This window comes from Priapulus caudatus, unplaced genomic scaffold (genome assembly GCF_000485595.1).
Source record: "Priapulus caudatus unplaced genomic scaffold, Priapulus_caudatus-5.0.1 Scaffold1730, whole genome shotgun sequence".
Classification (NCBI taxonomy): Eukaryota; Metazoa; Priapulida; class Priapulimorpha; order Priapulimorphida; family Priapulidae; genus Priapulus; species Priapulus caudatus.
Window position 1 is genome coordinate 13,061 of NW_014578791.1, and position 11,743 is coordinate 24,803.

The following is an 11,743-nucleotide window of genomic DNA, read 5'->3' on the forward strand; positions in this document are numbered from 1 at the left end:
GCCGCGTATGTAGAGAATTATGAACACATAACACATGTTATTGACACATGTACATCATATTCAGAGAGTCGGACAAGTGTGATTTCAATACAACATGTAATCATTTATTGATTATACTGCATCATACATATATTCAGATATATATTATACATTATATTATTATTACATCTGATCTTGTAAGTAACATTGACTGTTTGTACTATTGATAAGCGATTAATGACGTCGTTGCATGCAGGTCGGGTTAGGAGTCGTCGCGACGTTCAACCTCGACCACTGTGAGGGCGAGCAGAGCAGTGTGAGGGCGCCACCGCTGCCGACCTACCGACGGTGATCATCATTGAAAACCTGCTGGGAGAGGTAGGTAAGTCATCTTTGTATTCTCCTCTCTCGCTCTCTCTCTCATTTCTCTCTGCTCTCTCTGCCTCTCTCGTTCTCTCTCTCTGCCGGGAGGAGGAGAGGAGAGAGAGGGAGGAGGAGAGAGAGGAGGAGAGAAGAGAGAGAGGTAGGAGGAGGAGAGAAGAGAGAGGAGGTAGGAGGAGGAGAGAAGAGAGCGAGAGAGAGAGAGAGGGAGAAGGAGGAGAGAAGCGAGAGAGGGAGGAGAGAAGAGAGAGAGGGAGGAGGACGGGGAGGAGGAGGAGAGGAAAGGGGGAGAGGAAAGAAGAGAGAGGGGGAGGAGGAGGAGAGCAGAGAGAGGAGGAGGTAGGAGGAGAGGGAGGAGAGAGGAGGAGAGAAGAGAGGAGGGAAGAGAGAGAGAGAGAGGAGGTAGGAGGAGGAGGAGGAGGAGAGGGAGGGGGGAGGAGGAGAGAAGAGAGAGAAAGAGAGGGGGAGAAGGAGGAGAGATGCGAGAGAGGGAGGAGGAGGAGAGGGAGGAGGAGAGAAGAGAGAGAGGGGGAGAGGAGAGAAGAGAGAGGGGGAGGAGGAGGAGGTAGGAGGAGAGAAGAGAGAGAGGGAGAGAGGGAGGAGGAGGAGAGGGAGGGGAGGAGGGAAGAGAGAAGAGAGGGAGGAGGAGAGAGGGAGGAGAGGAGGAGAAGGTAGGAGAAGAGAGAGAGAGAGAGGAGGACGGGGAGGAGGTAGGAGGAGGTAGGAGAGAAGGACGGGGAGGGAGGTGGGGTGGGAGGGCTCCCTTCTCCTCCCCCCTTCCCCTCCTCCCTCCTCGCTCCCGAGAGAGGGGAAAGAAGGGAGAGAGAGGGAGGAGGAAGAGGGAGAGAGGGAGGAGGAGAGAAGCGGGGAGGAGAAGGGAGCCCTCCTCCTCCCTCTCTCTCTTCGGCGAAGGAAAGAGACGAGAGGGGAGAGGGAGAAGGCGAAGACGAGAGGGGAGAGGGAGAAGGCGAAGATGAGAGGCGAGAGGAGGCAGTGAGAGAGAGAGAGAGAGAGGAGCAGGCAGAGAGAATGAGAGAAAGGCAAGGAGAATACAAAAGTCACTTACCTCTTCCAGCAGCAGCGTCGGCAGGCTATGTTCGTGCAGCGTCGGCAGGCTCCAGGCGATGACTCCTTACCCGACCTGCATGAAACGACGTCATTTATCGCTTATCGATAGTACAAACAGTCAATGTATAATATAACATAATATATATATATATATATGTGATATAATGTATAATATATATCTGAATATGTATGATGTAGTATGATCAATAAATTATTACATGTATATTGACTTGTACGACTGTAAGTTGTACATGTGTCAATAAACATTCCAACAGATTATCAACTTAAATTCATCTACATACGCGGTACAGCATTTCACATTGTATATACATCGTGTAGTGTGTCAGCGTCGTGTTGTTAGAGGCATATGCGATGATGCGTCGAATCAGATTAACGTAAATCACACTTCATTAATCGCATATATATATATCTGTAGATGTAGTATAATCAATAAATTATTACATGTTGTATTGACTTGTCCGACTGTAAGTTGTACATGTGTCAATAAACATTCCAACAGATTATCAGATCGTGTAGGCCCCTAGTGAGTGTGTCAGCGTCGTGTTGTTAGAGGCATATGCGATGATGCGTCGAATCAGATTAACGTAAATCAGACTTCATTAATCGCATATATATATATATCTGTAGATGTATAATGTATAATATATATCTGAATATGTATGATGATTTATAATCAATAAATTATTACATGTTGTATTGACTTGTCCGACTTGTTGTTAGAGGCATATGCGATGATGCGTCGAATCAGATTAACGTAAATCACACTTCATTAATCGCATATATATATATCTGTAGATGCTGTATTGACTTGTCCGACTCTCTGAATATGATGTACATGTGTCAATAAACATTCCAACAGATTATCAACTTAAATTCATCTACATACGCGGTATTTCACATTGTATAATATACATCGTGTAGTGTGTCAGCGTCCCCGACATATCACAAGTATAGAGGCATATGTGAGAGGCATATGCGATCCCTGCGCGTAAAATTTTTCCGGCCAACCACACCGAGACACGATCCACTGACCTGCGTCTCGGGGGTTAAAAAGACCGTGGAGGCAGCCCGCGGTTCCGCACGGACGATACCACGAGCCAGCTAGGCAGCCGGCGAGATTCTAGATAAGGCTGCCGGATCAACCGAGCCTACGCACCCGACTCGTGACGAGAACGAAGCCTACGCACCCATATATACTCGAACGACGTTCACGAATCAGACAATGGATGCGCACACGCGGGTATGGTCGCATTCACATTTTGTGGCCTCGGTGGGTAAAAATGTTTCGGCCTGAATACGACCATTTACCTGCACAAGTTTTTCCATGCTTGCATACCATGCTTGGTCGTGAGCGATACCATCGTCGAGAGGAGTGTGGAAGTGAGGAGTGGTGGAGTATATATATATATCGCGCCACAAGAAAGAGAGAAAAAGAGAGGGAGCGAGTCACAGAGAAGTGAGCGAGAGGCGAGAGAAGATAACTAGAGACATAATTATGCTATATGTGTGTATTGTGCGTGGTGCGTGGTGCAGCGTCTGTCTTGTGCATTGCGTGCATGCATGTGCTGCGTGCGTGCGTTGCGTGGTGCGGATGCGTGGTGTAATGTAGTCAGTGGCAGTAACAGGTTTGCCATTCCCTATGGCAGATTTATTGGTCCGTGATGCAGCTCTGAGCGTCGATCCACCATTGGCGCGGTCAAGTGTTCCATCTTATACGAGACTTGCGTTGAGAGTAGCGTGCGCAATTTGTTTGCGTTGCACTCTTTCATGTCTATAAACGAGCAGTTTTCTCAATTTTTTAGTAGTTACAGTGCCGAAATTTGCATTGCACATCGTGGATAGATGTCCGATCGCGTTTGCGAGAGCATTTAAACTTAAACTGTTTTGTGCGGAAAAATATATGTCAATCTGTTGAGTGCTCGTATCCATGGCGACGCCGCTGCCGTTTGTGAGTGAAAACGGCTGTCGACGACACATACTGAGAATATCTTATCCAAAACAATCTGACAAAGGTGTTCGAGTGAGGATTGGACTTTGAATGCTGCAGTCTTTAGCCATGATACAAAGTTGTATGGTGGCGTATTGGCCTGACTAAACTTTCTAAGTCATTTTTAATTACCTTTGTACATATAGTAGCTGTTTCAGGCCTACTACTGCGGGTGACCCTATCTGTCTTCCGTTGCTACGCCCTCCTTCTGCCATCGCCTAAACCTGCTTGCGACTGCCGTGACAAGCCCAAAGCAACATCATTCATCAGACCAAAGACGCGTCAGCGTTTTTTCGAAACTGCTGCCTAACATTGGTAAACATGTAAGCCAAAAAAAAATTTTTTTTAAACGAGTTCGATACGGCAGTATCATGGATTTTTGTAGCGTGAATGAAGCCTCTTTATCGTATCTCTAACATCTAATCAATGGCGTTCAATGAACCAGAACATGGAAAAGAAATTAATGAACAATTTTAAGTCCTAGATGCCATAGCAGCTACGTATAATATACGTGTAATTTATTGCTCTCATAAAATAATACCATAAAAATAATAATAAAAAAAAAAAAAAAAAATAAAATAATTATAAAAATAAACTTAATAAAATAATAATAATAATAATAATTATAAAATAATGTCATTGTAAAAATACCAATTTGCTGGTAGTCTAGAGCGCAATTCTTCCGCAAATCGTTTTACAGCATGATTTCATTTCATTATCACTGCTATAATTATCATATCAATGGCATTCAGGATATACGATTCATTGCTTGCGTTGCGATCTTTATTGCAGAGAAGCAACACTTGAGGTTGCCCTGACAAGATCTGCCACGAATTCCCAATATGGAAAATATTGCGACCGGAGAATCAGGCATGAGCCCTGTCCTGGTCTGTGTCCCACATTTACCTGGCCAGCTAACGCCTATGTTCATTTGGCCGCTAGTTCCCGTTTTCTGGCGTGCCTACCTGTAATGTATGTTGACTAAGAATAAGTGCTAGATACCGACCTCCATCTCAACGCGGTTTCTCTCTTCTCTCCCTCCTCTCGCTCGCTCGCGCTCTCTCCCCCTCCCCCTCTCTCTCTCGATGTCTTTTTTTCATTTTCTTCCCTCTCTCTCTCTCTCACACTCTCTTCCTCTCTATTCTTATCTCTCCCTCTCTCGTCTCTCTTTCTTCCCCTTGCCCCATTCTTACTCTCGCTGCCCCTTTCTCACTCTCGCTCCTACGCTTCTCATTGTTTCTCAGAGTATATAGCCTAAACTTACGAGAGACGAACGTAGCATGTTGGTCGACGTACTAGTTGGTTGTATGGTTTCTGTGGCGGCGGCACGCATTGTTTCCTGGTGTCTATCCTTACTTGCTCCCAGCCACCACAGCAGCATCCACAACACGTGCGGTATCGACCTCGCGCGTGTCAAACACGTCTCTGTCGTCGCTGCCGGGCGCGTCTCTGCGGAAAAAGCGTGCTCATTGCCAAAACATGCCGACACCTATCATTACCAGACGCACGTAATAATATAGATCATATATATAATCATATAACTTAATTGCCACCTCCTAACTTCAAACACCAAACCACGAAAAGCCATATGCTAGAGAATTTAAGTCATAACTAATTTGCCCAGAAGTTAGTTAGCCCACTCACTGGGTTCAACTCCCATTATTAATATATATATATAATTATATATATATATATATATTAATAGACAGATATAGACTATATAATATATATATATATAGCACAGATATTAGAATATATAATATACAAACATATCAGTGGCCCCTGTTAAGTATACTCACACTCCGCGCACAGGCGTCGTGAACTCTGTGCAGTAATGCATCTTCGTTAGGCAGCCCACACCTGCCGTCGCACTCCGTCTCCCTAGTCCGCGCGTGAATGCACTCAGCCAGCCGGCGCGCATGAGTTGGAGGTATCGGCGATCACAGTTGGAGGAATGTTCGCTCGCGGATCGTGTCTGTGCGGATCAGTTGTCGTGGAGTCGGCGATCAGTTGGAGGGGAGTCGGCGGATCGTTGGGAGGAGAGTCGGCGATCAGTGGAGGCAGGAGTCGGCGGATCAGTTGTAGGAGTGAGAGGAGGAGTCGGGGGATCAGGTTGGATGGACGAGTGCGGCGGTTCGTTGCGTCAGTCGCGGATGAGTGCGTCGTCGGCGGTTCAGTTGTCGTCGGTCGCGCGACGGTTCAGTTGGTCGTCCGTCTGCGTTCAGTTTGTCGGTCCGTCGGCGTTCAGTTGTCGTCGTCGCGGCTTCAGTTGTCGTCGTCGGCGGTTCAGTGTCGTCGTCGCGGTATTCGTGCGGCGCGTTCAGTGCGCCGTCGGTTCAGTACAAGTTCGGCGGTGGAGTTGGACTATTCCTAAGATCAACAATAAATATGAAACCACTGAATTACTACATACACTACATACACCAGGCAAACCCACGCTACACAGAATTATTGATTTATCATTTTAGCCATTTATTTATTTATTTATTAATTCATTTATGTCAAATATTTATTCCGTTACTCTTACGTTACCGATAACTTATTTTCTTCATTACATTATTTATACGCAACGCTTAGGTAAAAGTTGCCTCAATTTATTAACGCCCCACAGTTATATGAAACCCGTAAGCAATCGCATCTGTCGATAATTTTCGTGTATTTCTTCTATCGAGTGATGTTTATCGATGCATTACTCCCGCAGACAAGTTAGGATCGACGACAAAACGCCGGATACGTTATAATATCTCCTGCCCAAATAATAATGAGCTACGATTAAAAGTGATGTGCGCGTGTGCGGGGCATGCTATATCTGCGCGCCGCAGTTGATGTTGTGTGTTGGTGCCGGCTGCTCGCGCGCTGCGAGTTCGCACTGCTAAAAAATATGTAAATATTCCATATATGGTTACCGGCTTTCCGTGCCACAATCTAATAGTTTTTGCCAGCCATGAATTGGAACTGCTTAAGCAAACACACACCACAACACACACTATAGTATACATTATATCTTTAACGCTTCTTGATTATATCAGGATTATAACGACAAATGTGTCATTAATTTAACCCCTGTATATATATATATATTCACGAGCTCTAAATAAAGCTCTATAGTCTAGATTACAATCTCTATTATAGCTCGTTGATATATATATATATATATATATCCTTGTGGTTAGCGGCTCTCATTTTAGTCAAGCGGGATGGGAGAATAGATCCATTCGTCGTCTATATTATTTGCTTCCATTAGGGCGTAGGTAAGATGTACGCTGACGACGCGCTATAGACTATGTACTTACGATCGCAGTCTTCATGATCGAGAGCCGTCACACGTGTGTGTATGTAGGTCTAGCCTGTGAACACGATTATAATCTTGATTATATACAACTGCAAGCATACCAACTGCCATGGGTTTAATAGTCGCGACAGCCGCGGCTTTTGTAAAACACGGTAGCCAGCTTCAGGAAACGGAACCATGCAGCGCTGCGCGTCGCCGGATGATTGCCGTTGACATAAATCAAGGAGCTAATAACACATTATTATATATAGCTTATAGAAATATATATTATATGTAAATTTATATTTTTAATAAATAATATTATATATAGCTTATTAATAAATAATATATTATAGTTATTAGAATTATTATATAGCTATAATAAATAATATATTTATATGCTTATTAATAAAATCAATATTATAATATAGACTTATTAATAACAAACATTTATGATATAGTTGGTCTCATTAATAAATAATATTATATGTAGCTTATTAAGCTAATAATTTATATATAGCTTATTCAATAATAATTTATATATAGACTCCTATTTGGTATTTGATTAAGCCTCTTTGGATTGTGGTCATCACCCGTCCGGCGAGGACATCGAACGATAAAATTCACTGCCTATTGCATTGACCGTGTCGTGACCGCTTCTCCGGTCTTTCGCCAGCGCAGATCAAGACTCGGGGGTTTTACGATTAAAGCAAAACTTCTACTGCCACTAAAAAGTTACCTTGCTCTAGAAACAGAGCAAAGGAGGAGAAAATAAGAAATAAGTCCCTTTATTAGGAATATTTATCAAACAGAAATGGGATAGGAAATTTACACTTTAAAACCGAGTAAAAAATTTTTAAAAAGGCGGCCGGAAGCAGATTTCACTATTAATTTAGGGAAGTCATTCTATGTAATTTATGATATGAAAAAAAATGAGGGTTTAGTGTGTCACAATGCTACAATAGGCTTGAACCCGCGGCGTTAAAAGCGAGAAAAATCCGCCTCTGTTTCATAGGCCAATCTTTACACCGGAGCTTTTATATCCTCTACACAGAAAAATGTAGGAGTCTACCGAATGGAACCTGATGTAGGCGTGTGTGTGTGTGTTGCGTCCCTGCGTGCGAGCGTGTATGTAATTCTGCGTTATGTGTGCTGTCTCGGGGCCTGTGTGCGTGGCTGTGTGAGTGTGTGATTGTGTGTGCCCTCTGTGTGTGTGGTGTGTGTGCTAGTGTTGTGTGTGTGTGCTGTGTGTGTGTGTGTAGCGTCCCTGCGTACACGCATCGCATATGTATTATGTATGTGTGTGTGTGTGTGTGTTGTGTGTTGTGTGTGTGAGCCTGTCGTGTGGGTGGCTGTGTGTGGTGTGGTGTGTATGTGTATAGTGTGATGTGTGTGTGTGTGTGTGTCAGTGGTTGTGGGCCTCCCTGTGTGTGGTGTGGCTTGTGTGTGTCAGGTTGCTGTGTGTGGTGTTGCCGTGTGTAGTAGTGTGTGTGCTGTGGGTGTGTGTGTGTGTGGTGTGTCAAGGAGTTGTCGTGCGTCGCTGCGCTGTGGCTGCTGTGTGTGTGTGGTGTGTGTGTGTGTGTGTGTGGTGTGAAAAGAGGGTGTGCACGTGTGAAGTGTGTGTGTCTGGTAGTTGTGTGTGGCTTGTCAAGTGCGTCCGTGCGTGTGTTGCGTGCGCGTGCAGTGCGTGCGTGATGTATATGTGTGTGTGTCTGTATCAAAGCCGTGTAGCGTTATGTAATTCTCATTTTAGTCTAATGGCACGCGCTGGGTGCGTGGAGCAGTGACGCTGGTAAAAATATATGACATATATTTATCTGTATGACTTACAAGGACTAAATACATACATAGTATGGAATGAATTGATAACACGAGTTTCAGAATATAGATCTATCTTAACATCTAGTCATATATCTCATAGCATCTATATTTGCAGATACTCCTGGTAATAACGTATTATAATATAAAGCTACTGTCTTGATCAGGTAACACGAACACGTATATCGCACGTTACTTAGCCATACACACCACACAGTTACTATTTGATATGCCGAGGCTTCTTGAGGCAACTAGATTTGGGTGTTAAGCGTGAGGCGTGAACACGGCCGGATATTAAAACGTCTCATTAAAAATGATAATTATTTTACCATCAGCCGTTAATTATTATTCTCGTCTAAGACACTATTACGTTGCATCACCGTCTATTCTTTGCATGGATTCCATTATCATTTTTTGACTCGTTATAAACGCCCTCACGGCGTTCACGCTTGCTTTAGTAAGTTTAATGAAACAAATAATAATACTTAAAATGCAATATTCACTAAAACTTGTAAACGCTTATAAGTAAGTAAAATAGTATATTATAAACATATTTACACAGTAAAACTGAGATGTGAGAGTTGAATTCAACACGCACCAACTCATGTAAAGGCTACGGGACCTCTTAAATCCCGGACCAGGCTGTGTTGACTGAACGTCAATGTAACAAGTATATACGCCGCGGTTTTCTAATCTAGCAATACCGTTTTCTTGGAGCTACAGGGGACCCTGTTTCTGTCTGTCCTTATCCACCTACGACACGTATAAAGTCCAACCAAACACTTACCGCTCGCTTCGTACTGTAACCACAACGGTCTGCGAGAAATACACACCGAATTCCTTCAATTCATTCACATATATTAAAGTTGCGACGAACAAATAAATATCGCACGCTTTTCCTACCAAACATCGGTGTTGTTCGACTATGACTAGCCACACGCCACACGCACACGCACGAGTTACGCGCACGTATCACTCTTATCTAGGTCCGAAGACCACGACGCACCAGGGTAGAATCCCTTTGCACTCAACTAATAAAGGGATTCTAGCACGCGGCCAACTCCAGCCGCCGCCCATCACTAAAACACGCTATATATTAAAATATATACTATGAATATAAATAAATAAATAAGAAATAAATATATATATATTATATATATTTAATACAATAACATTAGATAATTGTTATACCCCAGACAATTAATATAGCAAGCTTATTGTTATCATAGTCATAATCCACGGATATACTGATTTACCGCAGTATAGACCGTATCGACCGATCGACCTGTTGCCGCGCTCAGACACACACGGAGCACGACACACACGCACAGCGCGCACACTTACAATGCACGTACGCACGTCACAAAATACATTCATCATCCAGAAAACAAGATAATTTAGACATTACTCTACAACAACACGTATATAGTTAAACTCTTATGCTTTCTCTGTAGAATTGGAAAACAAGACACAATACCTATTATAACTGTGATAACCTAAGCCAATAATCTATGCCAAGTACAGTGCATTATCTGTAAGCATGGTGAACTTATCAATTGTTTCAATCATCACTTATGATTGATCCCAGTCATATTCCCTTCATCAGCTGAAAACATTGAATGACATGATCGAATCTATAATGACGGTTTATTGATTTATTACTAAATCATATACATACAAATATAAATATATGAATGTTAGCGAAAGAGTATAGCATAGAAGAGAGAGAAGAGAGAGAGGGAGAGCGAGACGAGAGAGATGAGAGGAGAAAAAAAAGAGAGAGAGAGAGAGAGGCGCGAGAGCAGAGAGGAGAGATGGCAGAGAAAGGAGGAGGGAGGGGGTGCCGGTTGTGTGGGCAGTGATGTGTGCGAGAGAGAAGAGAGAGAGATGAGAGAGGAAGAGAGAGAGAGAAAGTGAGGGAGGAGGGGGTGCGGCGGTGGGCGAGTGGTTTGTGTGCGAGAGGAGAGAGAGAGAGAGAGAGAGAGAGTATTGAGAGAGATGAGAGAGCGAGTCAGAGAATTTAATTTTATGTAGCGATGATGTCTATGACTCAGGCACTCACTCGGTGTCGCGTTTGGTGCGTGCACGATCAGGCGTGCGGTGCGTGATGCCGATGACGTTAACGACTGCACGGGAGGTGGAAGCACCAGTACAGAGCGAGGGACGTGCGCGCCAGGCGTGACCTACGTAACACTTTCTGCCACCTGCATTGGGAGCCTCCTCTATAGCCTGCGTTCCACACTGTATACACTGGCTTATCTGGTACCGTATTATTGGTGCTAAGTCCGGAAAAAACTGCGTTTCAACACGAGATACACGAGATTCTCGTACTTAGCTAGCCAGTGAATAAGTATAGAAACTGGTACGCCGGTTCGACAGTACCAACAAACACAGCTAACAAACTAACAGCGTCGATGAAGCAGACGAAAAACGGGTACACATGTCTAAGGTGAGCAATCAGCGGCCAAGACGTCGGTGGTAACCGAAACATAATAACGCGGCTTAAGTTGTAAGGCGGAATAATAGAATTCACGCTTAAGCAAGCACGGAAGACCATTCAGCAGGAATACAGCAGCCGACCGATAAATAATTTTAGGACGTTGTGAACGCAATTTTAATCCATCGTACGTAGAACAGCGCTTATATGAAAAGATAAATATAATATTACATATAAAGCTGCAGGTTATACAACATTCTAAAGACACATACCGACAGACACCAAAACCCTGATCATTGAAAGCGTAACTTACCCGTAATTAACCTGAATATTTAGTTTCATTTTGTGTGATTTGATTATAGAAATAATAAAATCAGATAGATTGCAATATTACATTTAAATTCACCACGAAAATCTTCCGTGAGGGAGGAAGAAAGTAGTATAATCCAGAGGCGAAATCAAAAGAGCAGAGACATGCACGGCGGTGGACAATCGCCCCTGACAGGGAATGAATATCATCCAATGAGAGTAAAAATGCCCCCCACCCCGGAGAGGCAATAAGAGGTAAAGGGAGGGGTTACTGAGTCAAGGAACGTAAAAAGGTAAATTTAATCAAGGGTAATTACTCGGATGTAACGACAACGTAGCCGGCAGGCCACGTAGGAAGGTGCTAGCCCTAGTCTTCGGCCCACTCTGATGGACGAACATTAACTGTCCTCCTTGTCCCATGAAAATCCAGCATCACCTGATACTAGGTCCCAATGTTGAGATCTCTCGATGT

The 11,743-nt window shown here is 43.7% G+C and overlaps 1 protein-coding gene across 1 annotated transcript in view; it reads left to right on the forward strand.

The window, feature by feature from the left end:
• LOC106817453 overlaps positions 1–111 on the forward strand; it is a 6,488-nt gene extending 6,377 nt beyond the window's left edge. Inside the window, exon 7 of the mRNA XM_014822116.1 lies at positions 65–111. Within this exon, the coding sequence (XP_014677602.1) occupies positions 65–111 (47 nt within the window). The remainder of the gene's footprint in view (positions 1–64) is intronic.
• Positions 112–11,743: the final 11,632 nt, after the last annotated feature.